Here is a 26,495-nt window from a genome sequence, read left to right on the forward strand (position 1 = left end):
TCTGCACAGGCCCTTAACAAGTGTGTGGGGATCACAGATTTATTCTGAGAGCGGAGGGAGATCGCCAATAGCCAATGAGGGCCGAGTTTACAGTGAGGTGAGATGGAGTGAGCAGAGTATGCCTGTCACGTCGGATCAGACGAGCTCCTGTGAGATTAGAGGTCTTGATGTCAGTCACGCATCAGGAGTCAGCAGGATAATCTCAGTTTTATTGTTAAATGGGTGATACCCCGTCTTTGCCCAGTCTATTGTCTATTGTGATCATGTTTATGATCAGTGAAATATGTTATGTGTGTGACACAATGCGTTAGCTAAAACAGTTATCGGTTAGGATTTTAAGCCTTCTACTACGTCCTCGGCCAAAATGGAATAATCCATTCTTTAAATGACTAAACTCGAGCAATCAAGAACTCTAATATATTTCTGTTTCTTCTCACAACGTTCTCATTTTCGTTAGTCATTATATCAGTCCACCAAAACCAGTTGAAACTCTGTGTGTGTGTGTTACAGCACTGTGTTGTCCCCAGTAGAGATGTCTTGACTTTTATTTGTTGGATTTACAGCAAAGCCCCAGGGAGACACACTGGTATTTCCATGCTGGGCCCTGAAAAACATGTGAGCACTGTTTGCTTTAAACAGTTGAGAGTTCAGCAAAGGTTGGCTAGGCTCAAATGCTCACATGCCAATAAATTCAATACTATGACTCATTGGGTGTCTGTGTGTGTGTGTGTGTGTGGGGGGGGTTGTAGTTGCTTGTATATGTGGCCATAAATTAGCGTGCATTTTCCGTTCTCATACTCTTATGCATAATGGAGATAGGACTCTCTCTAGGTCTCTTGCCATGATTAGGTATCCATACAAGTATCTGGGCCTATACAAGTGTGCAGTTTACACTTGACTGTTTGAGTGTGTGTGTGTGTGTGTGTGTGTGTGTGTGTGCCAGTAATGCCTCTCTCTCATGTCATGTATTCGAGTGTCTAGACAAATCTCTGGCTCCACTCCACCTCTTTTGCTCTCATTCCCTCTCTCTCTCTGTTTTTCTTTCTCTGTATTTCTCTATTTTGCTCTCTTTCTCTGTTTTTCTTCTCTCTCTCTCTCTCCATCTTTCTCCCTGGTTGCACTCCATCGCACCCAGGGGAACAATGGTTCTCTAACAACCTTTGCAGAAAGCCCGTGGACCTGATGATTGGGCTATGTTAGTAGGAAAACAACACAAAAGGTCAGTTTTCCATTTTCCACTGGTCAGGCTTAGGCTCGCCGACACCCCAGGCCTGGTTAAAGGCCCGTTTATTATGCTGGCCATGCCGCATATGACCTAGCTCCTGTTGAATTAGCATTGACGTGGGTAATATGGCAGTGAATAAAGGTTTAACAGTGACCCCTTAGCCATCTGTGATAGTGTCGAGCTAATTAGCTTACCACTGATCTCTCTCTCTTTCTCTCTCTCGCTCTCTCTCACTCTCACTGTCACTCACACTCTTTCACTCTCTCACACACACACACACACACACACTCACATGCACACACACACACACACACATGCACACACACACACCTAAACACACACACACACACACACACACACTGGATTCTTATAGACCTCATTATTTAATGATAATTATAGACAGACATGAGGTGTTTTAGTGAGTGGTTGTAATGTTGCATTGAATGTAACAAAGGTTTAGCAACTGAAATTCTCTCTCTCTCTCTCTCTCTCTCCCCCTCTCTCTCTCTTTCTCTCTCTCCCACACACACACACACACAAACACACAATGGTCTTCCATAGCTATTAGCCATGTTAATGGGTTGGGTCCCTGTTAAACTCCTGGACATTCATTGTCAGGTTGAAACGTAATGGGAGAGATAATCGTCTACTTGTCTGCAGCTTATTATGTAGAAAATAAAGGGAGCGCTTGGCTATGAAGGTTTCCCTGAGCGCATATTTGGAGTCACTGCGGCCATGCCCAAACCTTTTTCTTATACTGACAATTACTTGTTGTAATCATGCAGCATGCTTTGTCTTCTCTATTTTTCTCTCTCTCGCTCTTTCCTCCTTTCATTCTGCCTTTGTTGTCACTCTCTGATTCTTTTTCACTCAGTTTTGCTCCATAAATCCATAAATCTTTTCTGTTCTATTCAGCTTTTTCTCTACTGATGCATGTGTCTCCTTTCCTGCAGTGCTATAGCCGAAGTTACAAAACTTGAATCACAACTTCGTTTCAAATCAGCATTTTCGAGTGCTAATTTGACTGGTAATTTGCCAGGTAAATATAAACTACATCTGCCATAATGCTTGATTGAGTCATCAAGGAAAGTATATAAAGAGTATTGGTTTGTCGCACAAGCTTATTTGTTACCATGGCAAAGGCTTAATTTAATGGACATTTCTGTAGCAATTATGTGAAATAGTTTACCTTTTTTAGTTTGAGTTTTTATTTATAATCCTCACGAGGCAATGCCTATTTCTTTCTATTCTCCTTTCTTTCTATTCAGATTCTGTGAAGAAACCTTTGTGAAAGGCTTTCTTACCTCTGTGAAACCTATGGAGGAAGCCTTACCTTTCTCCTTTAGCTCTTTATTTGAATCCAAACTCCATCCTTCTGTCTGAAGATATCTGTCCTTGTCACTACTCATTATGTCAGTCTGAATAATGGCTTATGAATGAGCTCTGCCCAGACTGATAACATGTAACAACCTTCTAATTTACTTGCCCTGGGCCCTGTCACCTACCTGGCCGTCATCTGCATAACAGAACACCCTGAGCCTGAATACCATTTGTTTTTGTGTGTGTGTGTGGGTGTGTGTGCACATCCAGATATTTAGGATGTCACCTGCCCCCCCTGGCTCTCCTCCAGCTCTAATCATTAGGCCCTAGCAGGCAGAGGCTGTATGCCCTGAAGTCATGAGGGCAGAGGAGGCCGCTAGCCTCAGGCCAGCCCCAGGCTTTTCCGGCCTACCGTGACACTGATAAGGTGGAGGGACTGTAGTGTGGATTTGAGCTGTGTAAGGCCTGTACCTGAAACTGCCTGTACAGGCAGCCTACTGTAGATAGGAATAGAATAGATAGTCTTAGAAACAGTTAAAATCAGGTCATTGTACCTTACATTTGCAACCCTGAAACATAGCCATGCTCCCATGAAAGAACAAAACATTTATTATCTTGGTAAATGGCATCAACTAAGAAAGGGTGCTGTTATTTTAACTTCAAATCTATTCAAATGCAAAACTAGCACATGTATACAAGCCTGCTTTTTGCAGCACGAGATCATCATAGTTTCCATAAAATGTGTTTAGTTATTAAACCAGTGAACTGCTGTACGATCCCTTAACTGTAATAAAATTGATTTGCTCCCTAACATTAGAGTTGACTCTGTTTTTCCAGGGAATTAACATTTTTTACTTTCAGTTAATGGAAAAGCCTCAAAAGTAGGCAAGTCAGACACTGTGTCCTCATAATTAGGATCCAATGGTCCCCACTTTAACCCAGCAAAAAAATCTCTGAGGAGACTGTCCAAGGTGGCAAGCTGAGTCTGAATCAGCGACCAACTTGTCAATCGTCCTCATGACTCACTCCTCTTTAAGCTTCAGCTGCTCATGGACCTTTGCAAACTGAGAGCTGATCTTGATTCTCTGCTCTCCTTGTCTCTCTTTTATACTTTTAATAGACTCGCTGTGTTTTTTCCTGTCCTCCTCTACTCAACCAATGTCTTTCCTCTGTATATCCAGGACTGAGGCCACGTCTTTGTTCAGATCCTCCTGCGCCTCCTTCAGGGGTTTGAAGGAGTGACCTCTGTGCTCTCTCCCCTCAACTATGCACACCAGACATATCGGCTTGCTGTCCGTCTCGTAGAAAAGCCTCAGAATCTCACTGCGTTCAGGAAAAATGTCTCCCTTTGCTCCGTCTCTCTTCTCCTCCTGCCTCAGCTCCAGCTGTCTCGACGTGTCTGCCATGTCTCTGATCATCCTGCTAATCTGGAAGCTTCTCTCTGTAACATCGGGTAGCGTCCTGTGCCCTGCGTTCAAGCTTTGTCAGAGGCATGGCTTGCGGAAGGTGTGCTTGCAGTGGAGGGAGACCGGCTCAGTTTAGATCTCAGTGCAGATTGATCAGCGGAGAGAGTTGTCAAAGCGGACTAAGGTGCGGCCCTGGCCAGAGTAGATGAGGACGGTCTATGTGTGTAGTGAGAGAAAGGGCAAGAGGACAGGCCGACTGTCCACTAGAAATTAAATGAAGCAGAAACGAATGCAGGCGCCATAAACCATACCAAGTCACTTATTTATGTCATTTGAAAGAGTCATTGCCAAGTCAAAGTATGCTGAGACACCTTGGGTCCCTAAAATCAGCACAAGCCCACTCCCACACGCACTTTCACTTTCAAGCTGGTTTCCATTTTGATCGGACACAAAAAAAGAACCAAAGTATTCCAAGAGGAAAATTATTTTTCACTGATAATTGCACCTGACAGCCCATCCACTTACTGAAGTAATTTCCTATTGACTTTAGCGAGGCAAAGGGATCGACTTGGCATTTAGGTACAAACGGGCCCTTCTCTACCTTTCAGCCTGTTGTGCAAAGCATGTCTATTAAAACTTTAAGAGAAGCCTAGTCTTGTTCAGTATGGCTTGTTTTTGTTCAAATAGTTTTGAATAGTAGTTCAGTATTACAAAACCTTACCAGGGTGTTATATACGCTTGTGGGTCAATACATACAGTGCATGCACACACTAGGGCTGCACAATCAGTTGAATTAAAGAGGGAGGTGAGACGGAGGCAACTGAAAGAAATGAATGATACTAAGGAGGATGGTGTTGGTGACTATGTTGCAGTCAGTGAGGATGATTTGGTCATGAAAAAATAATCTGTCTTTTGATTTCAGGAGAGCAGACGCTGCACAAGTACTTTGCAATACACTCTGAGGCAACACAACCAACTTGTTCCAATTCCTCAAACAACACTATAGAGAATAGCATGAAGCAAAACTGCACCCCAAGCTTGTGAAACAGCAGATAAGTTTTGTTTTGAGTCCTTTTCAATATAATTTCAGCTATTAAAGTTTATTCAGTTGTTTATTGGTATATTTTTCACAGTGGCTGTTTTACACAATTTATATTTACTTAGGTCATTTGATAGCTGTATTTTCAGCAACTACTATATTCATTCTAATGATCCTCTAGTCGACGGCTGCATCTTTACTTTCTTTGTTTTCTTCTTGTCATGAGGAAATTGTGATTATAGTTATTAGGATCCCCATTAGCTGACGTCTCAGCGACCGCTAGTCCTCCTGGGGTCCACGGGTGATTTAGAGTCTCCAATCCACCTGAATCGCATGTCTTTAAAATGTGGGAGGAAACGGGAGCACCCAGAGGAAACCCACATTAAGAGGGGGAGAACATGCAAACCACACAGAAAGGACTGGAGACCAGAACCCAGGCCTTCTTGTCTGTGAGCTGACAGTGTGAACCACTGAGCCACTGTGCTGCCCAAAAAATTAAGAAGTGTTAATTGCAGCAATCTCGGTATAAAGTAAAGAAATTGCAATGTGATTTTTTATTCTCCATATGGTAGAACTCTTAACACACTGAGAAATAGCCTTGACATGAATGTGCGTGGGAATGTGATTATGTGTACCTCAGTGCTACATCCACATAGTTTTTAATCTTTCTCTGTGACATCCTAGAAGCAGAAGTGGAAGGAAATCCAATAAAGCTCCGGCACACAGACGAATGATAGAGAGAAATGACAGAAGAGTGAGATTAGACAGAGAACCCAAGGCCCGGGAGGTGCTGAGATTAAAAGTTTTATTTAATAGACAAGGGCTCACTGTATTAACACTCTCAGGTCTTGGTCATCCCCTGCTTTGCATCTGTATTTTCTCTTCAGCAATGCTTTCTCTCCCTCACACACACACACACACACACACACACACACACACACACACACACACACACACACACACACACACACACACACACACACACACACACACACACACACAGGGCTATATCATATTTGCTGAATAGCTTATTTAGCCAGGATTAACATCAAAGATCCACCAACAAGATCGATGTCATCTTGGAGAAACACAAAGGTTCTGTAAAACCACTATCTCCCCGAGAGAGAGCATCGAAGCTGTTTATTGCTAGTCGTGTGATTCTCTCAGCTGTGGCCTGCTCCCGGTCCATACCTTTAGCACCGTGTCGATAAGAAGAGGAGGAGGTGGTTCTCTCTATAGACTGCTGAGCAGAACAATCCAATACGGCGCTTCAGCTGGGCCGCGGCTTGAACGCCAAGCATCGATAGACGCGTCACAACAGCGGCGCGTCATTCTGATCCAGGCCCATGGTCAGCTTACCCTCTTTAAATCCCATTTTTCACCATTAGCAGAAGACGTAAAACTGATCTCTAAGTGATGCTGAAAGTGTTAAAAGTCAATTACAGTTCCACTCTGGTACGTTGTTCTGGGCATTTACCACGGGGACAATAAGGGTGAAGAGTTTCAGAGTTCTGCAGACAAAAAGAACGGGGACTTCTTTGTGTTTTCTTGTTGAAATGGTGTATTGTGTGGTTGATGTGCAGCATAGTTATGACAACTTGTCTGTCTTTGTGCTTGTTTGCAATGCTGAACGCATTCATGACGCTCGTCCTTTTGTCCTCAGATATATTCCATTGTAACATGGACCATCGCATCAACAAAACTAGCCTAATGTTTTATCACTCTGTAGCGCCCATCAGCCTGAGGCCCATCATACAGTAAAGCACAGAACCATTGAACTAAAATGGGAGTTAGACATTGAGGATAAGGCTTTTGGTGAATATATGCTTTGGGAAAAAGAACAGCACTGTTCGAGTGTCTTGACAGTGCGGTGTAATGAGAACTACCGCCTTGCATTTAAAGGAGTAAAATGTGTCTTTTGGCTCCCTCCAAAGCAGCTTTTGATTTCCCTCTGACATGCGACAAAGAACTATTGATCCTTAGGGAAACAGGCTGACAACAAAAACTTTTCCTCTTCATCTCCTGTAAACTGCTGTGTGCGCTGCTCCTGACACCTACACTCACCCCCACCCACCTATATACAAATATACATGCGCACAGCCGCATTGGGATAAAAGACAGAGTGTGAAACTCTTGAGGGAAGTGAGGGCAGAAGCCATTGCTTAAATGACAGGCAATTTTCGGTTTGTGAGTGGAGCGTACCGGAGAGTGAGGCGATCAATCACTTTGGCGATCACCCATGCAGATTTCAGCCCTCCTTGGCATCATCAGGGCTGATGACATCGATAGAGCGAGACAAGATTGCTTGACAAGTGTGAGAGAGAGAGAGAGAGAGAGAGAGAGTGAGTTAGAGTATGTACTGTGCGTATTTGGAGATAGTGCATCAATCGATCCCTGACTGTGAAAAACGTGTAAAACGCAGTCTTTGTTCAGGCTATGGAGTCATTCCTGCTAAGTAGGTCGTAGTTGCTTTTTTGTAGGGAACGTGAAAGGGATAGGGCAAGTTTTTCATGGATTTTTTTTCCATCGTGTCTCTGAGATAGCCACAGCTGGAGAGAAAGTGGAGCTATTGATCTTGGGAGTTTCATCTTTCAAAGATAGTCATCCTCCAGACCCAGCTTCGATTTTTGACAAATATACAGTGTGCCTTTCAGATAATTTTCATGGCATTTCGTTTTTGTCCGATAGTGTACAGTGGAGAGTGATGAGAATGATTGAGGGTGGGGTGTGATAGTGGTCGACAAAGCTCCTCCTCAGCCCAATTCAGACTCATGACTGCTTGAGTTCATGTTTGAGCCATAACGCCACCAAGGCGCCCAGACTTCATGTTTTTGCACTCCACATTCTTCGATCCTACGAGGAGAAATGAAAATGAGTGTTACAAAATGAAATATCCACCATCTGAAAAAAGTGACTACTACTCTTACAAAATGATTGATTGCACAAAACTCGTGCCACTTTCCATTTAAAGGATAGTAGATAACTCAAGTCCTTGGTTGAGAAAATGACAATGTTATCATCTATACTTAAGAGATATTTAGTAACAAATACAGGCAAAAATTCTTTTTTTCTTAAAATGGATATAGCCTATAGCATTTTGGAAACAAACAATTCAAATATGTTTTAAGATTGAGAGATAATATCCTATACTAATAGCTGAAAATCCACAATAAGAGAGAAACAGAAACCATAATAGAATATACTTTAATACATACCTGGTCATGCTCATAAAACAAAATGAGTTTATTTTGTTGATCACCAGTGGAATCACTAGATCACATTTATTTGTACATATATAGTTAACTGTTTTAGTGTTAGTGATGTGAGAGCAAGTCCTCTCCCTCGCTTTGTTTATCTGAGTTGACTTGTGGCTAACAGACGTTCTGACCTTGCCATGCCTCTCTAGAGAGAGAGAGAGAGAGAGATAGAGATAAACAGCAAAAAAGGGAGGCTGAGGAAGAGTTAGAGAGAGAAAGGGAGAGAGTGACAGACAGAGAGAGAGATAGAGAGAGAGAGAGAGCGGTAGAGTCACACGCACCTTTCGTTTACACAAACAAAATCCTTCAACGCCGACTGCCCACAGCGAGGCATCGTGGGTAGTCAAGTGGTCAGGGAGTGGTTATGTCATCGCTGACAGTTGCTGCCCGGTGTTGCCCAGCAGCAGGTCACCGTAACACGTACACACACACACACACACACACACACACACACACACACACACACAAAACACACACATGCGGACCCCCGCTGGTGGTTAAAGGTCTGCTGGGTGTGAGGACTTGTCAGCACACCCACACAGGGAGACATTTAGTTTCACACACACCTCTAGCCACAAATACCCACACATGTGCACACACACACACACACACGCACACACGCACAGGCACACACACATAAACAAGCACTTGCTATTGCCGCTGCCTATCCACCTGTTGTGACCTGTTGTGACTTCCACACTTGGGCTCTCCTGAGAAGGGTTGAGTGGGCGGCCCGTCTTGTCTTAACCTCGAGTGTGAGTGTAAACAACAGTGACTTCTGACTGTTTTCTAAAGTTCACCATGTAAACAAACTGGCGAGAGAGCTGGGGAGAACCTCCGCCAGGTTAGCATCACGTCTGCGTGCTGCATTGCAATGCTGAAAGATCCTTTATACTTGAGTATAGCATAATTATATTATGACAATTAGACACTGAGTCACTTTCTGAACTTCACACTTCATTATCCAGTAATATGTCCTTCAGAATATTATTTCATTTACTTCATAAGACTTGACGGATGAAAATACCTCATCTCATAAAACATTTCGGAGGATTTCCTATAACTGGCAATGAGGCGACTTCTTATGCAAAGCCCCTGGATAGGCATGAAGATGGACTGTTAATAGAATGTGTTGCAGTGTATTCAGTAATCATTATTAATCTGTGTGTCGGCACATTCTTTCTCGGCTGGGCCCAGTGTTAATAAAGCTTGGTTAATTAGACTGATTGATTAGATGGTGGTGATGCAGAGCTCTCATCGCCGCTCTTCATCCCGTCAGACCTCTAATAAGATCAGATTGCTCTCATACAGGCACACACATGCACACACACGCACACACACATACACATACACACACACACACACACACACACACACACACACACACACACACACACACACACACAAGCTTGTTTGGCCTGTCATACGAGCTCTACAGGGTGTGCCCAGCCTCCCTTTCCCTCGCTCCCCCTCATATCTCTCTCTTGTCTCTCACTGTCTGTCTGTCACATCCATATTCAGACAGGATTTACAGGCATGAAAGAAGCAGCCAAGCTTGCCAAAGCAATACACTAAAGACTAGAAGCTACATTATGTTAACATGAAAAGATTGCAAATCTCTCATTCCCCCTCACCCCCACTCTCCCTCTCTTCCTCTCCCTTGCCTCTCACTCTGATCCGGTCTGTGTTCCTGTCTCATCATGTCTCATAAATATACGACTATTCCGTCCGTTTAGCCAAGGAAAACACAAGATTGGCTAGCTGGAGAGCAGGAACCTCACATCTGTCTAGACTCAATCGAGATAGGCTTACTGGGACTGTGTGTGTGTTTCTGTGTGTGTGCGGGCATGTGAGTTCTCCTCTGTGTGTATGCTTTTGTGTCCGCATGTGTGCAGACATCTTTCTTTGTCTCTCTGCAGACTTAAATGTGAATTAGCTTCACGACAGGGCGAGCAGCTTGTCTCTGCGATGCTCTTCTGATCGATACTCAGCCCCTCGCACGGCTCTAAGCGAATCACTGTGCACTTAGTGCACAGTGCCTGCTCATCAGCACAGAGACAGCACAGCACAGCACAGTACAGTAAAGAGACTCTCCCTTGCTGTAGTTAAACTTTATGACTTTCCATGTTGCCTTTGTCTCCAGGCATCGGATATTACAGTGGATAAACATTCATTTAGAATTTTGCCAGATCACCAGTCCTTCACATCAATACAGCCCATCTGAGCTCTTTAAAAGAGAGTCAAAGTGTGTGTGTGTGTGTGTGTGTGTGTATGTGTGTGTGTGTGTGTGTTTGTGTGTTCCAAGGCTTTGATGAACCCATCGCAGGCAGTATCACCCCTCGGAGAGTGTTTATGGAGAAAATGATTACCTTGGAAAAGAACAGAACTTTGATGAAAATCATCCCACTTCAATTTGCGCTCCGCAGGCCTGCGGTTGCATCCTTGTTTATGGGTATTATTGGAAATCTGTAAAGCTGCACAGAGAACTCCAATAACAGAGAGCTTTCATAAAGGTATCAGGACATTCAATAGGCTTTGATGGAGGATTTACGCTGCCGTTATTTTGGGCGTTGTTCTCACTGCTAAATAGTGCTGTACAATGCTTTGGTTTCGTCTGGTCCTAACTAGATTCTCTGACCCGAAGAGGTTGAGGTTTTTGTTGAAGAGGCGGGTGCATTTGTGATCGTCTGGTAAAAGTTGAGAGAGAGAGAGAGAGAAAATGTCAACAGATGCGAACGTTACTGCTGATTCGGTTTGTAAAAGTTTATGTAGTTTGTGTTAATGAGTTGATTTTATGTAAAATTTATGCAGCCAGTACAACGTGACGTTCAAAGGTTGAGCGCGTTCTGATTAGAGCACGTTGTTCGGCTCCGTCTCGGGTTCCTAGACCGTCGCCTCTCGCTCGCTAGGCTAGCTCCGGTTAGCAATGAGAGAAAAGTTAAGTTTAAAGTTCTATTGCCTGAGCGTTTCTCTTTTTTTTTTTTTGCAGACGAGAGTGTATATTTTTGTTGTGTGTGTGTGTCCGACAGGTCAGTTTGTGTGTGGGCGTGTCTGTGCGCGTGTGTGTGTGTGTCATTAACAGAAGAGAGAGTCCTCGTATTTAACGGAGACAGATGACCGTGTGCCTGCCCTCCACACACTCCCTGCCATCTCTCTCACTGATGAAGCACTATGGACCGAGCACCTTTCCCACCTGTGTATATATGTGTGTGTGTGTGTGTGTGTGTGAGCTACGAATAAGGGGAGGAAGAAAGACAGAGAGAAGAGAATTAATGGCGAGAGGGTATCTTCTTCCTGTGTTTGTGTAAGTGAGGGACGGCCAGTTAGTTTTGGAAGTGGGAGGGATGTAGAATGTCAGGAGGATGGAGGGAGGGAGGAATGGATGGAATGAAGGATGGGAGGGATGGGACGGGGTCTGGTCTGGTCTGGTCATTCTGTCGTTTTCCATCCTTTTGTGAGTGTGTGAGCATTTGATGGAGTATCTGTTCAATACTTTGCGAGTCTCACTCTTTTGACAGATGATATTGACAAGCTTAAATGCCCTCATTGGACCAGAACTGCCCCCTGGGTGCTGCTCCAGCGTTTTGTAAGGACAGACAGACCGCCAGACACACACACACACACACACACACACACACACACACACACACACACACACACACACACACAAACACACACACTCACACAGCATTTTTGCTACCACAGCACTTTCTCAACAACTACCTTCCAGCTCTTTAAAACACACGCACACACACAAAGACTATCTTTATGACTGCAGCATTTCCACCATTCCAGCCCACTTCTTGCTTTTCTTACCTCCTTTACCCAGAGACCATTAAACCAAATCCCTTCTAAAAGGGTTTAAGGCCTCTCTTGGCTAGCCACTTCTTCTCCAAAGCCCTGCCACGGCTCTTTTCATGTTTTTAAATCAAAGTCCATGAAAGGGGGAGAGGGAGGAGGGACAAGCAAAGAGAAATTTGGGACGGGTTTTGTGTTTGTGGGTTGGAGACAAACCTTAGTTACAAACCCATATGGTCTTACTCGCGCACACACACACACATGCACACACACACACACACACACACACACACAGGCTTAATCTGACACGGTACATGCCCTCCTGCCCCGCTCTGCTCTGGTGGGATATTAGTTTATTTTTTTTTTCCCTCTGTCTCCCCTTTCACCTGCTGAGAGTTACTGTAACTTGCTCTTCTTCTCTCTCTGTCTCTCTTCCTTTCTCTTTGTCTTTTCTGCTCTCACACACTCAAGTGCATATACTGTGCACCCACACACACACACACACACACACACACACACACACACACACACACACACACACACACACACACATACCAGTATGAAAGACAGTCTGGAGGTGGCCTCTCTGTGATTCGTTTGCCTTTCTCCCCCCAGGCGGTTCTGATTTAGGGATCATGATGGCGCGTAGCTTTTTGGTTCTGCTGGTAGTCAACCTGAAAATGTTTTCCTTGATGGTTTTTTGGCAGAGGCCATGTTGTTGTGGGAGCTCCGGCCAGCTCCCTTCACCTGCCAGCTGCTCAGCTCAGGCTGGTCCTTCTGGAGCCTTTTTCAAGTTTCGTACTCAAAAAGACGCCTCCTCTCCGCTCTCCTCCGTCTCCACCTGGCCCCGCTGATCAGGTTCCATATGTATCAATGTCTCCGAGTCGGAGCCCCGACTCAGCTTTTATTTGGATTTTCTCCCAGCAGTGAATGGTGATGGGTAGAGTGGTGGATCCAAATCTCTCTAGTGTTGCTGCATACTTACAATATGTGTGACTTAAAATTCTAAGGTACTAATGATACTCATTTCTGTACAAGGACTGAAAGTAAAATTATGTAAATCCTTAATTTTCCTAAATAAAGAAAGAATAAAAAAAAAAAAAATCCCTTGTAAAGTAAAACAGTAAAGTACAGTGAGCTACTGCAATTGGTCCATTGCACACAAATTTGTTTAGAAACTCATTAGACTTGAATTTAATATTTTTTTAGATACTGACTTTGAAATTTCAGCAAAAGGCACACCTGAACTCAAGTCAAGTCAAGCTTATTTATATAGCATTTTATCATTATTACTTTTTTGTTATTATTATTACATGTTATATACCATGCAGCAATACATACTACATACAGTACATCATATACTACATCATATACATTTACTACATCAAACACACATTCTCACCTATGAGCAATTTAGTGTCTCCAGTCCACCTGACCTGCATGAGTTTGTCATCTCTTTGTTTTAGCTTAAGTCGGATCATTGATCAGGATGGTGAGGATAGCGTTGCTTACCTGTAGTATCATCTTTGTTCGTTGGACAGAATTTCGCACAGTAGGTGGTCAAACTATGTGTCCGCATGCTTGTGTGTTTCCCTCCCTCTCTTTTGTGTCCACATATGGGGAACAGAGTAGGGGTGATGCTCAGAATCACATGCAAGTGAACACATCAACTCCTATCACCTTTTACATTGCTAACTTAGAACCCCTAAACTTTAGTATAGCTCATCTGTGAAGAAATTTCTCACAGTAATTTTCTATTATGAACTATTTGGCACTTTACAAGCACTTTTGGCACTTTAGGAACATTTTGTCTTCTTGCTGATGAGGTGAGGAACAGACCTTTGAACTTCACTAGAGTTATAGCCGGTGCTCTACCCAGATGAGCTACACTGTATGTGACCTGGTGAAAGATAAATGGCCACCTCGTTCTTTTTTTTTTTCGCCTTCTCATCTCCCCTCTCTGTCTCCCTGGGTTCTCCATCTTGCTCTGCCTCGACTCGATAACCTTTAAGCTAGACCTTGGGGGGGGAGAGAGAGTGCGACGGATAGAGAAAGATAGGGAGAGGTTAGAAGGGCAAGTCTGCTGTAATGAGCTAAATTTACAACCACTAGTTTAATCACTGCTACTACAGTTAGGGCTCCAAATTGATTTTCACACATCAGATAGTTTTATCCACCTCTACACCTATTGTGTTCCTTGACAATTATAGTGCTCATAGATTTCAGTAATTCTCAGCAAAGTCATGATTTTGCGTTGAGTGTCAGCTCATCAGGCTCTGTGCAAGGTGACCAACAGGACCACTGACATGTCATGTGACAACTAACTGTCACATGACAGCGTCGCATGTTTAAAGGCAAGGCAGGTTAACTTATGTAGCACATTTCATACACAAATGCAATTCAAAGTGCTTTACATAAGGTATATAAGACATTAGATAAGAAATACAGGATAAGATAAATAAAAAAAACAACAAAAATAAAGAGATAATAAAGTGTATAATGACAGTGTATGACGAGAGAATAAATAAGTAAATAAAATGCATAAAAAGAGAATAAAGATCAAGTTGCATTGGCAGTGCAGAACAAAAAAGTTTTTTTAAAAGTGGTCAAAGTTTGGGTGCAAGCAGTTAAGTTAAACAGAGATTGTGCATACTGTGTCATTGCCAATTATGAGCATCACTTGAAACTAAATGGCCTTTTTAGTCACTTGATAGGACGTTGAGTATCAACATTGGACTATCCAAATAAAGTGTGACCATCATTTTTAATTGATTTGAATCTAATTTTAATGGTACATTATCAGTGAGTTATGTTTGAAAGCCCACTATTGGCTGGTACTATTGGTGTAGCTGTATATCTGCTGGGCCCTCTTCTCAAGCTCTAGATACAGTACAGTATCTTTTTTCTACAGTATTTTTCCCAAAGTGTAAATCTGCTCAGAATGTCATCTCATCAAAACATCGAAGCACAGACATACTTTTTATTTAGCCTTAAAAAACATCTCAGCCTTCCACAGGCTTGTCGGGCTTCACTGACTGGGTAAGATCAATCAGTAAATGTATTAGAGTCATCATAACCAGTATCTTATTCTGTATATTCAGAGTCTAATTAGCAACTTTTGGCTGTAATCATGTTTTTGCACTTTAAAATATTCTTTCAAATATATATATATAAATATATAAACATAGGTTTGTGTGTCTCTATGCAGCCCTCGCAACTTTCTGTGTGTGCGATTGAACATCGATTTTTTCTTGGCACCGACGCTTTTTGGGGATTTTCAGAAGGGAACATTGAAGATGTTGACAGGGATGCCTAGAAAAAAGTGAAGTTTTTTTTTTCTTTTCTCCCTGCTCTTTGATGTTTGTTTTCCTTTGTCTTCCCAGTTAATCACAGCATAGAGTCAATTCTCTCTCTTTCTCTCTCTCTCTCTCTCTCTCTCTCTCTCTCTCTCTCTCTCTCTCTCTCTCTTCCTCCCTCATCTTATTGTCTATTTGTGATTGATGAAGAGTTTGAGATAGCTCTGAGCGAGCCTACAGAGAGGACAAACAATCTTCACCATATTGTCGGAGTGTTGAGTGAGCTGCGTGAGTGATGTGGTGAGGGAGGTGAAGTAGCTATCGATACCCATATTGATGACTACAGTGGAAGCTGGTGGAAATGTTCTGCTTCCCTATTGATCTCTGATCCATTATGAGCTTTTAGTCGACGGCTGGGTGAATGATGGGGAGCGTTCCATCCATCATAATTCGACGCCCACGCTGCCCGGCTGACACACTCCTTCAGCTGTTTTCTCCGTCATCATCCTCCTCCTCCCACTCCTTTTCTCTGGCTCCCCGTCTCTGTCTCTGTGTCCCTCCATCTTCCTTGTTTGTTTGTCTCTCTGCCATTGTACTGCATGTCTGTTCATTCTGGTGGGAATTTTAAATTGGAGTGGAGTGGCGTGGAGTGTTGACATGGTGTCAGAGAGACTGTGATGACGAGCGAGCGCACGGCCAGCAGGGAAGAAGGCTGCCCGTCAAACACTTAACACCCCAATACCTTCAGCGCCAACGGAGTAGAACTTGACATTTATGCTTGAATGCGACCGGACCCGACTGGACCCAAGTTGGGCTGAGGTTCAAAAAAAGATACTGGCAGATTATTAGCAAGTTTAGTTTTGACTCACAAATGTTTTGCCCTCTTTGTCTTTTCCCCACTGTAAACTGTCCAATAAAGAAAATTACTTTTACTTCCTGGAAAGAGTGGAAGAGTAACTTTAACGGTGACCTCACGGTGAACTCGTAGATATCAGGTATATTGGTTTAGGCTTTAGGCAGATATATTGGTTTAGGCTTTTGAATGATCCCTCACTGTGTTATGTCCCGCCCCAACATCCTCTTTGAACAGGAAATGCATAAAATCAAGGAAGTAAAGATACCGTTTCGTGGGGTCTTTAAGGCTCAACTCAAGCTGAATTTGTGAGACTGTGTGTGTTCGTATGAGCAGTGTGTGTGTGTGTGTGTGTGTGTGTGTATTTGTGTGAGTAAGTCTGAGTACATCATTTGAGTCTTTCAGATCATTTTTATAAATAACCATGAATGTCATGTGTTGACCCTGTATAGAGTGAATGAATGAATTTGAATGGGTGCTTTGAAGAGAAAAATACAAACCACAAATATAAACCACTTCAGTAATGGTGGTCCAACTATTTTAACCTTGAAAATATAAAATATTTTTTTATGATTTGAACTCTTCTCTTCATCTTCCTTTCTCTTCTCCTCTCTACTCTTCTCTGCTCTATGCAGGTGACTGACCGGTCAGTGCGAGCGGTTGCAGAGCATTGTCCTGAGCTGCAGTTTGTTGGCTTCATGGGATGCCCTGTGACCTCCCAGGGGGTCATCCATCTTACTGGGGTGAGTAGCACACACTACATGGCTAACATGTTTAGCTTTGTGTTCTTGTAAATATTGTGTGAGACAGGAATTAAAGATACTACCTGATGTTTTTGTTTGTTTTTTTAGCTTCACTCCCACATGTTTTTTGACATATGTTGTCATTGTTTGCCGTGGGCCGTTGGTCATAGACATCCTTTGAATATCAGCCTGTTGTTTTCATACAGTAAACTGAAGATACCAAAGTTCCTGAAGGACACTTACATGGAAGGTTATTCCATTCGAATGTTTTTGCAGCAATTATTTGTATTGGTAAATGTCAACGGGAGTTTTTGCATGGCTGATTTTTTTTGTCTAATCCGGTTATAATAACTGACTCTAGGCCAGCAGCTCTCCATGTGGCTGCAGTCATGCATTATCTCCAGTGGAAATGTACCTTTCTCAAACTAAACTCAAGACCTCGCTGTGTGTTTTATCCCAAACTTGGTGTTGAAGTTATTACGTGTTAACTTTTAAATCTCATGAAAGCCTAATGAGATGAATCCTAATAATACGCTGCTGTTCTGACTACACCCTGCTGTTTGGATATTACTATGTTAATGAGCAGGGCTCCATGGTTAAAGATGTACCACGCCACATAAACATGGACACACATGCAGACACACGCACTCACACCACAATCGGTTGAATTGAATTCACCGGGAAATTGCGTTATTTTTCTTCCTTTCCTCAACACGATATCCATCTGGAATCTGTGTGTGTGTGAGAGAGAGAGAGAGAGCGAGAGAGAGAGAGTGTGCGTGTGCCGGTGTATGTGCGCACGTGTGTGTGTCTGTGTTTTTGTGGTGCAGTTCGTTTTGTGTCTGTGTTTGATGTAGGTGCGTGTACACACAGGTGTGAACGTACACTTGTGGGCCTGCATGTGCTCCTTCCTCCTCAAATGCAATTACAGTTGTGTTAATAGGACTGAGACACCCGATGCTGCGGTGCATTATTAGATTAAACAGCAGATTAATTTGTGCTGGTGGTTTTGGCCCCCTATCATCTCTGCAGCCTCCACTGACCTTGGCCACGCTGTTGTAGACAGACTGTAATGAAGCCAGCCAGTCATAACAGCATTAGCATACCTGGAGGTGGACACACACACACACGCACACACATACACACACACACACACACACACACACACACACACACACACACACACACACCTGTGTAGCACACCTCATTATTATTTATTACAATATTAACCAAGGTGAAGTTTTGAGGAGTTTAGATTTGCAAACTCGTAATTCCGCTAAAGGTGCAGTTTGATCCTAACTGAAAACATGTTATTTTGGTGAAGGTAGTTGAAGTTTTGGGCCCAGGAACGGTCATAAAGCCTGGGACTGGCAGTAGAAGTGGAGTACAGGAGGAGATCTAGATTTTTCGAGGCTAACCTGTTGACCAGACTCTCTCTTTATACCGATTGAGAATCAAATCATGGCTCTCTCTTTGTTTCTGTCAAGCTTCTCTGTCGATCCAGCCTTCGTTTCAGTGTCTGTGATTCATCTCTCTCTGTCTCTCTCTCTCTCTGCCTCTTCCTCTCTCTCTTCCTCTCTAATCTCTGACAGTAATTATCTCGTTTAGCAGTTGATTCCTCCTCTCATTCATTCCCACTTGGTCCCATCCAGTCTCAATTGGAAATCATATTTTCGCGTTTAGAATCGTTGCATTTCTGATGACTCCGTGGACCTCCATGTGATCCAGGACTGCGGCGGGCCTCTCTTGTTCGATTTTCACACGCCTTCTCTTTTTTTCCCTCTCCCTCCCACCTCTTCTCTTCCTTGCTTGCTCATTCTCTTTCTCTCTCTCTCTCTCTCTCTCTCTCTGACAATCTTTCCAACCCCCTCACTCTCTACTCGGCTATCAGCAAAAAAAAAAAATCCATTACTTTTATTAACTTCTCTCATATGACACACTCATTTCAGATTGATAGTCATTTTTATACTGAGTTCTCAAAAATTAGGTGCGGGGAAATCAATTGAAATCGTATTTTTTTTAATCAAGTGAGCTGCCGGTTGAAATGGGCCACCCATCGCGCTGAGCTCGATGGAGACAGTCGGTGGAGTAACTGTAAAACCGAGGCGTTTATGCACTTCTAATGGCCTCGCAGAGTCGCAGGCCCACAGAGACTTTGGAGTTTCTCTGTAATGTACAACACAACTCAATAGTTGTCACCAGGCAGTCATCATCATCAAATCATCATCTTGTTAGATACTGAAAGGCCAATTCACGATTTTTTGTGGATAAGTGTTTGATGCTGCAAGAGTAAGACCTGCTAATGGAAAAAACGCTTTCTAGCACTTTCCGAATCCGGTTGTAACTCAAACAGTACAAGCATTTGCAGCTTCAATCATCAGATCAAGAGCTGTGTAAATTTAATAAAAAAAAAAAAACATGTGTCCAATCCAGTCTTTTGTCTTGCTGTGCCAGGCTGACCCTTTATTTATGGTTGGGTTTACGGATTGAACCTTTAAGTTTCCTCCAAGCCCATGACGTTAATAATGGTTTTATTGATGAGGCTTGTCACGCCCCAAGGCTATGTAATGGATACAAAGCATCTTGGGACGAAGGCTTTGTGTGTGTCCCAATGCTCTCAGTGATTTGGTGCTCTCCCTCAGCAGCTAATATGAGAAGTCTTTCCGTGTGTGTGTGTGTGTTTGTGTGTGAGAGAGAGAGAGAGGGAGAGAGAGAGAGAAAGAGAGAGAGTGAAAGAGAATGCGATGCATGTGTGTATGTGTGTACCTGAATGAGATTAATCATTCCCCTAATTCAGTGTCAAAGGGTTCACCCTTGAGTCATGCCTGCGACAAGCCACAGAGGTGAAAGTGCAATGGATTAAGTGTTTGTGTGTATGTGTGTGTATGTGTGTGTATGTGTGTGTATGTGTGTGGGGGTGGTTGGGCGTTATGGAAGGGTGGAAGGCTCCACCACTCAGCCAGCTTGTGTATGACCCCTTGCACTTCAAATGTGTGTGTGTGTGTGTGTTTGAATCTTAGGGAATGGATATGTGTGTGTGTGTTTTAGAACTGGATGACATATTTGCTGTGCTTTCCCTCTGCTTTCCTGGCAGCCTCGGTCCAATTTGGTGTTGGCTGCCTTTGAAACGATGAGCAACAACAACAGCGTCGTTATCCATCTCTTTGAACAGTGTCGTTACCTCTTTATGTGTCTCTCTCTCTCTCTCTCTCTCTCTCTCTTTTTTTCTATCTGTTCTCTTTCTGCTTGCCTCTCGGTCATTGTCACTCTCTGTATATGTATCTCTGTTTTTCTCTCTTTTGCTCTTGCGGTTTGTGTGTCCCTCTCTCTCACTGTCTCTCACACTCTCTCTTTCTCTCTCTGTCTGTCTGTCTCTCCCTCTCTCTCTCTCCCTCTCTCTCTCACTCTGTCTCTCCATCTTCCTGTCAAGCGGTGTTCTTTTCTTCTGGTAGTGATTAAGTCCAAGGTCGGCCCTATCAGAGAGCCAGTGTTTGAGAGTAGCTCTGGGTGCCAGAGAGCCTTCATTCCCCCAGCCTTAGATGTCCCACTGATGGCTTCCCCTCGCCTGTCATGCCTACCCACAATGCCCCTCCTCATACATCAGCCTATCACTGCCCTGAGACACTGTGGGCCTCAGAAAGCCTTTTTTGTGTGTGTGATAGTTCCCGCCCTCGGGAGAGAGGGGAGGCCAAAGACAAAACAAATGGAGAGATTGTTGAAGAATGTGTCAGAGATGAAAGGAGGTATATTTTGAGACTGTAATAGCTCTGTGTTGTCCCTCTGATGTTCAGAACTTGAATTTCTCTGGTCTTAATTTGGGGCCTTGTAGATGAATTCAGCCGTGTCGCTCCACTAGTTTTGTTGTTCTTCTCCGCAGTAACTTAGGACCTTTGATAAATGCTCTCTAAATTTGACAGATTTGGAACATGGGCAATACCTCATTCTCTCTGTGTGTTTATGAGCAAATAAAACAGTCTGGTTTATGACAGTGAAGCTATTTCATTTTATAACCAAAATCATATGTTCTATCCATCCCGGTGGCTTAGGGGACTCAGGCGAGTAGTATGCACTCGCAAAATCACGGGTTCAAATTTGGCTCACAGCCTCTGCAATAAAAGACAAGTGTCAAATCCCATTAAATAATTCCTTCCTTTTCCCCAATTCTCCAAATCACTGTGAGGCAGACAGTAAAAAAAATAAAGACTCAGGCAGAGTAGGGGGTATAAAGAGGTGACACACAAAGGTTAAGATACAGGTCTTCACCCACCAACACCTTTGCACCCCGCTCTCCGCCGCTCCCTCCCCCACATAGGATGAGTGGTGTCTGGCTCTGCTGTAGTCTGCCGGCCCCTTATCTGCTCCCCCTGACTGGAGCACAGAAAATACATAATCACAGTGCCCTCTGTGTCAAACTGATAACCCCCAACACAAACCAGAAGAAGTGTGCCTGTGTGTATATATATATATATATAATATATATATATATATATGTATGTGTGTGTGTGTGTGTGTGTGTGTGTGTTTGTGTGTTTAAGTGTGTAATTTTACATGTGTATTGTGTCTCGGGGGTGGTAGGGAGGATGAAGGGGGAGGAGGAGGAGAGGGGATTAGGGGGAAGAAAGGTAATGGGGGTGAGGGCTGGGGTGTGCGAAATGAGAGTCGAGAAATTGTAATAATCGTTTTCTTCACTGCTGTATGGAGGAGATTGGGGGATTTATGAATATAATGAGCGGGGAGAGCCTAAGGATGATGTGTGTCCTTTCCAAGAGTAATTGAAGAATAATTCGTTTGGCTCTAAGACTTTTAACCCAGAGACAGACAGAGACAGAGAGGTTCCTGACCTCTGGAGGGAGGAGTATCATGTCTCATTATTGGTCCAACGAGTGTCAGTGTGCTATGACTGTCATCCAGTGCTGTCGTGTGTGTGTGTGTGTGTGTGTGTGTGTGTGTGTGTGTGTGTTGAGTGTGTGTGTGTGCTTGTGTGGTCATTTGGCTTAGTGCGCTGAAGAGAAACCACCGCTCTCTATCTCTTCTAGCCTTTCCTTGTTTGTTATCAACACCAACACACGCAGGATTAGCGGGAGAAAGGGAGAAAGAGAGTGAGAGAGAGAGAGAGGGAGAGGGAGAGAGAGAAGGGGGTAGGGGAGGGAAAATAAGTGATAGACAGTAGATGGGCATAAGACAGATAAAGAGAGAAGTTAACCACACGCACACACACACATACACACACTCTCTCACTCTCTCATACGAACACACACACACACACACACACACACACACAGGGATCAGCCTACCAGTCCATGACTGATGCGGACAATGTATTTGTGATATCAGACCCATGGCCTTTCCAGTTTTTGCCCCATTCCCTCTTCAAATATTCATACTTCTGTCTGCACAGACCTTTGTGTGTGTGTGTGTGTGTGTGTGTGTGTGTGAATATGTGTCTGGAGGGGTGCGTGCGATTTAGGCTTACCGCAGATGGATTGTCTCGACACAGCTTTCTCCTGTCTGACTGAACTGTCTGGGATGCTCAGATATGGAAAAAAACAGAGTGTGTATGCATGAGTGCGCACTCTTATTCACCCTGTGACATCGCTGCCATCCCTCTCACCTTTTCGCCCTCGCCTCATCCCGTCTCACACAATCCCCAACACATGCGGACAGGCGAGCAAAATGTGTCAAGGCCACCGTGCCGCCTCGACAATACCCCGCGACTTTGACTTAGGACTCAGGACTTTGGATTTTACTTTAGTTTGGCTGTCTAAACTTCGATCTAGATTGTTTAGAGGATTAAAGTTCAAGTTAGACTGGTTCCTTCTCATCTGTGCCTCTTTTCATTGGATGGCTGAGTTGTTTTGATATCACAGCTGAAGGGGTTTTCCCCGAAAAAGCAAACATTTCTCCCGTAGATTGGACTCGTATGCGAGGGGATTTGTGTGGGCCTGTTTAGGGATATATGTTTCCTACAGTCAGATATCTTTTTCATTTAACAAACCCACTTACTAAATCCTGTAGCGGTTTTAAATTAAGTGCAGCAATGAAATAGCAAATCATATTTTCCAAATCCAACATGTACGCTATTTATGACTCCAACAATGCTAGCTTTGTCCGCGCCGTTTAAATGTCATCTAGCCGCCTGTCAGCTGGGACACTGAGGCTGATGGTCAGCAACAGCCATGAACTCATGCAGCTTTGTGCCAGCGTTGAAGCCATGACATCATATCCTCTGCATGGGGTCCAGCCTGGCTCAGCTTCCTGCTTGGCATCTTGATGCTTGACGTTGTGTAAATAAATGCAGTAATAGGTGCAGTTAGTTATAGCTCTATAGTCTGGCAGAGCACACACAGGTATGTTCTCCACACACACACACACACACATGCACCCAGTGTGCCAGACTCTGACATACACTAATGTAATAAAGTGTCAAATCAACCTCTCCAAATATTGAACTCCAACCTACGCTTGGCTGAAGGAGAGCGTACCTTTGAAACGGCCATTTATTTTTCTTTCATTTAAAGTGGCGTTTTGTGTTTGACCTCTGACTCAAACTCTCATTTCCTGTTTGAGAGAGGCTTCTAATTTAGGCAGGTGGGAGCCAAGCTGCTCGCAGGCCAAAGACCTCCTCTCCTCATGTGGACTGAATAAAACGACCTCATTAACACAGTAATACAGTGGTGCGCCCGTGTCTCAGACATGAACGGTTTGTTCATCCAGCTCTTGTGTAATGTGAAGTGATCGCTTATCTCTTATCTGTACATAAGGTATGATACTGTGTATTATATTTTATTTGATTTAGACTTGGACCATAAACTAACATGCACATCCAGTTTGGATTGTAATGCTGTAGAGCTTGATATGAATCTGTGTTTTTTTTTAATTGAATGTCTGCTGCAGTGACTGGGAGCTTTTCTGCTCTGTGGCTCTTTCTGGCAGAATCGAAAATTGAAATCTATCTAAGAAATTACTTGAATAGAAAGTCCTTAAAATACCAAGACAAAAAAGTTGACTTTTACACCTTTGCAAAATATATTAAGATATATTTCTTAATTTTCAGGGAATTTAAAGTTTAAAAAGAGGCTTTTAAAGAGTGATTTAAAAATAAAACTTATATTATACTCTTGTGTATCTAACAGTGGTTGGTCTTCCTCAACCCCCCATTGACTGGATAAGATAAGATAAGATAGCACTTTAACATAAGGTAATGTTTAGAAGGTACCTGCCTTTTTCTGTTATTAAATTCACAACCCAAAAGAGCAAATGTATTATACTGCTACTGCTGCTGCTACTACTACTAATGATAATAAACATAACCATTTTAAAAATTTGAGTTGTTGCAGTATGGTGAGAAAAAACTTTTGATGTGTGTCTCTGTGTGTGAATGTGTGTGCGCAGATTCGTGGGTGTATCTGTCAGTGTGTGCATACATTCCTGTACTGTGCGTGCGTTTATGCGTGCGTGTGTGTGTGTGTGTGTTCAAGTGTGGGGCTACACGCTGGCCTCAGAGCAGCTGTGTTTTGCAGGTTTCAGTGTTTTTATTAACAGGGTGAATAATTATCCAGCTGTAGCTGCCAACTCAGAGGAGAGGAGACAAACTCTGCCTGGCTACAGACCTCAGCCAAGGAGGAGAACAACCTGCCAGAGACCCACCAAACCCCCTACTCTCTCTCTCTCTCTCCCTCTCTCCCCCTCTCTCTCTCTCTCTCTGTCCCTCTGTCCCTCTCTCTATCTCTCTCTGTCTCTACTCTATTTCTCTCTTTATCTCTCCCTCTCTGTTATTCTCTCTCGCTTGCTCTTCCGAAATCACTCACTGTGTCTTGCTCTCTGTCTCTGGCTTTCCTCTTGCTCTTCTCTCTCTCTCTTTTTCTCTCTCTCTTTCTCTCTGTCTCTCTGTCTCTCTGTCCCTCTGTCCCTCTCTCTATCCCTCTCTGTCTCTACTCTATTGCTCTCTTTATCTCTCCCTCTCTGTTATTCTCTCTCGCTTGCTCTTCCTAAATCACTCGCTGTGTCTTGCTCTCTGTCTCTGGCTTTCCTCTTGCTCTTCTCTCTCTCTCTCTCTCTCTCTCTCTCTCTCTCTCTCTCTTTTCCCCCTCTCTCTCTCTCTTTCTCGAATTTCTCTCCCTTTATTTTTCTTTCTTTTTCTCACCTTTCTGTTCTTGGATCACAGAAATAATTGGGCAGAAAATAAGCTATATTACGAGTGGAAATGATTAATAAAATGGGGAACATTAAAACCTTTCACCTGTGAATCAGTTGATGATAATCTGCCAACGATGGGAAAACAAACACTGGCACTGTGGCCTGTCACATGCTATAGGCGTGACTAATTACACAGAGGTTTTTTCCTTTACTTTTCAATACGGGGATTTGTAGAATATTTTTCTTTTGGCAGATGTCGGCTAAACTGTGAATTTTTTTTTTTTTCCCCTGTTGTGGTTTTCACAGATGGATTACCAAAGTCACAGTCTCAGCCGCGACTCTACCTCTTCCCCTTCATGCAGACATCTGCTAATTTTTCAATTTTCTACATCCTAGCTACAATCTCAGCCAATCAAAACTCAGGCTTGTTGGCCTGGTTTCTCATTGGCTGTCCACATCAATGGGATACTTGCCATTGGTTGTAGTAGAAATTCTATTTGGCAGAGATAAGCGTTTTTGAAGATTTGGAGACGAAATTCTACTTTTGAAGTTGGGCTTTTTAAAATGTACTCCAGACTGAATAACCATAGAAATTGAATATGAATGATTGTGTGGTGTGTGTGCGAGTCTGTGAGTGTGTGAGTGTGTGAGTGTGTGAGTGTATGAGCATATGTGTGTATTGATGGCTATTTTTGACACTCGGAGTGGAGGTCTTCTGTTGTTAAGTGTTGAGCGTGTGTGGTGGCGGTTACTTACATCCAGGTTCAATTTTTGCAATGCCTTTGTTTTGCAAACAATGCCACCACACATAAACATGCACATATACACCACACACACACACACACACACACACTCACACACTCACACACACAGACACACAGACACACAGCCAGATCAGCCTCATTCTCCATGAATAATTTAGCACTTCGATCCAACACTGGCCACAGGGGCACATGATAGTGTGTGAGTGTGAGTGTGTGTGTGTGTGCGAGTGTGCGCATGAAAGCCCATATGTGTGTGTGTGCATGTGGATGTTTATGCATACAGTTTAGGCTTTTCTTTTTCATTAAATACCATTGTTTTTTCTGTCAGTTTTGCTGTCCCTAGCGATTACTGCTGTATTCTTGACCCATCTTTGTACGCACAAGCTGTTTAATGTTTATTTCATTAGTATGTCTAAGCGTGTCTTAGCAGTAAAGGTGCGGGTTGTGCTACAAACAAAATCTGTTTCATGTTTATTTCATAAGTATGCCTAAGGAGGCCTTTTATCACCGGAGGTGTGGATACAATTTTCTATTGAGGAGTGACAGAAAGCCACAGGCTACAGTGGAGGGAGAGACAAATGGAACAACTACACAAAGGTTAAAAAAAAAAAAAAAAGGTTTTGAAAGGTTTCTACCTCCAGTGGAGTGCGGGATCACA

The 26,495-nt window shown here is 43.3% G+C and overlaps 1 protein-coding gene across 1 annotated transcript in view; it reads left to right on the plus strand.

The window, feature by feature from the left end:
• fbxl17 (F-box and leucine-rich repeat protein 17) overlaps positions 1-26,495 on the plus strand; it is a gene marked incomplete at its 3' end in the record, with an annotated part of 145,591 nt that overhangs the window by 54,434 nt on the left and 64,662 nt on the right. The window contains exon 7 of the mRNA XM_071538508.1: positions 16,830-16,937. Coding sequence (XP_071394609.1) covers positions 16,830-16,937 — 108 coding nt within the window. The remainder of the gene's footprint in view (positions 1-16,829; positions 16,938-26,495) is intronic.

The sequence above is a fragment of the Centroberyx affinis genome, unplaced genomic scaffold (genome assembly GCF_046629955.1).
Source record: "Centroberyx affinis isolate AG114_WGS23_722 - 3 ecotype Tasmania unplaced genomic scaffold, CSIRO-AGI_Caff_v1 ptg003282l_1, whole genome shotgun sequence".
In the NCBI taxonomy this organism is placed as follows: Eukaryota; Metazoa; Chordata; class Actinopteri; order Beryciformes; family Berycidae; genus Centroberyx; species Centroberyx affinis.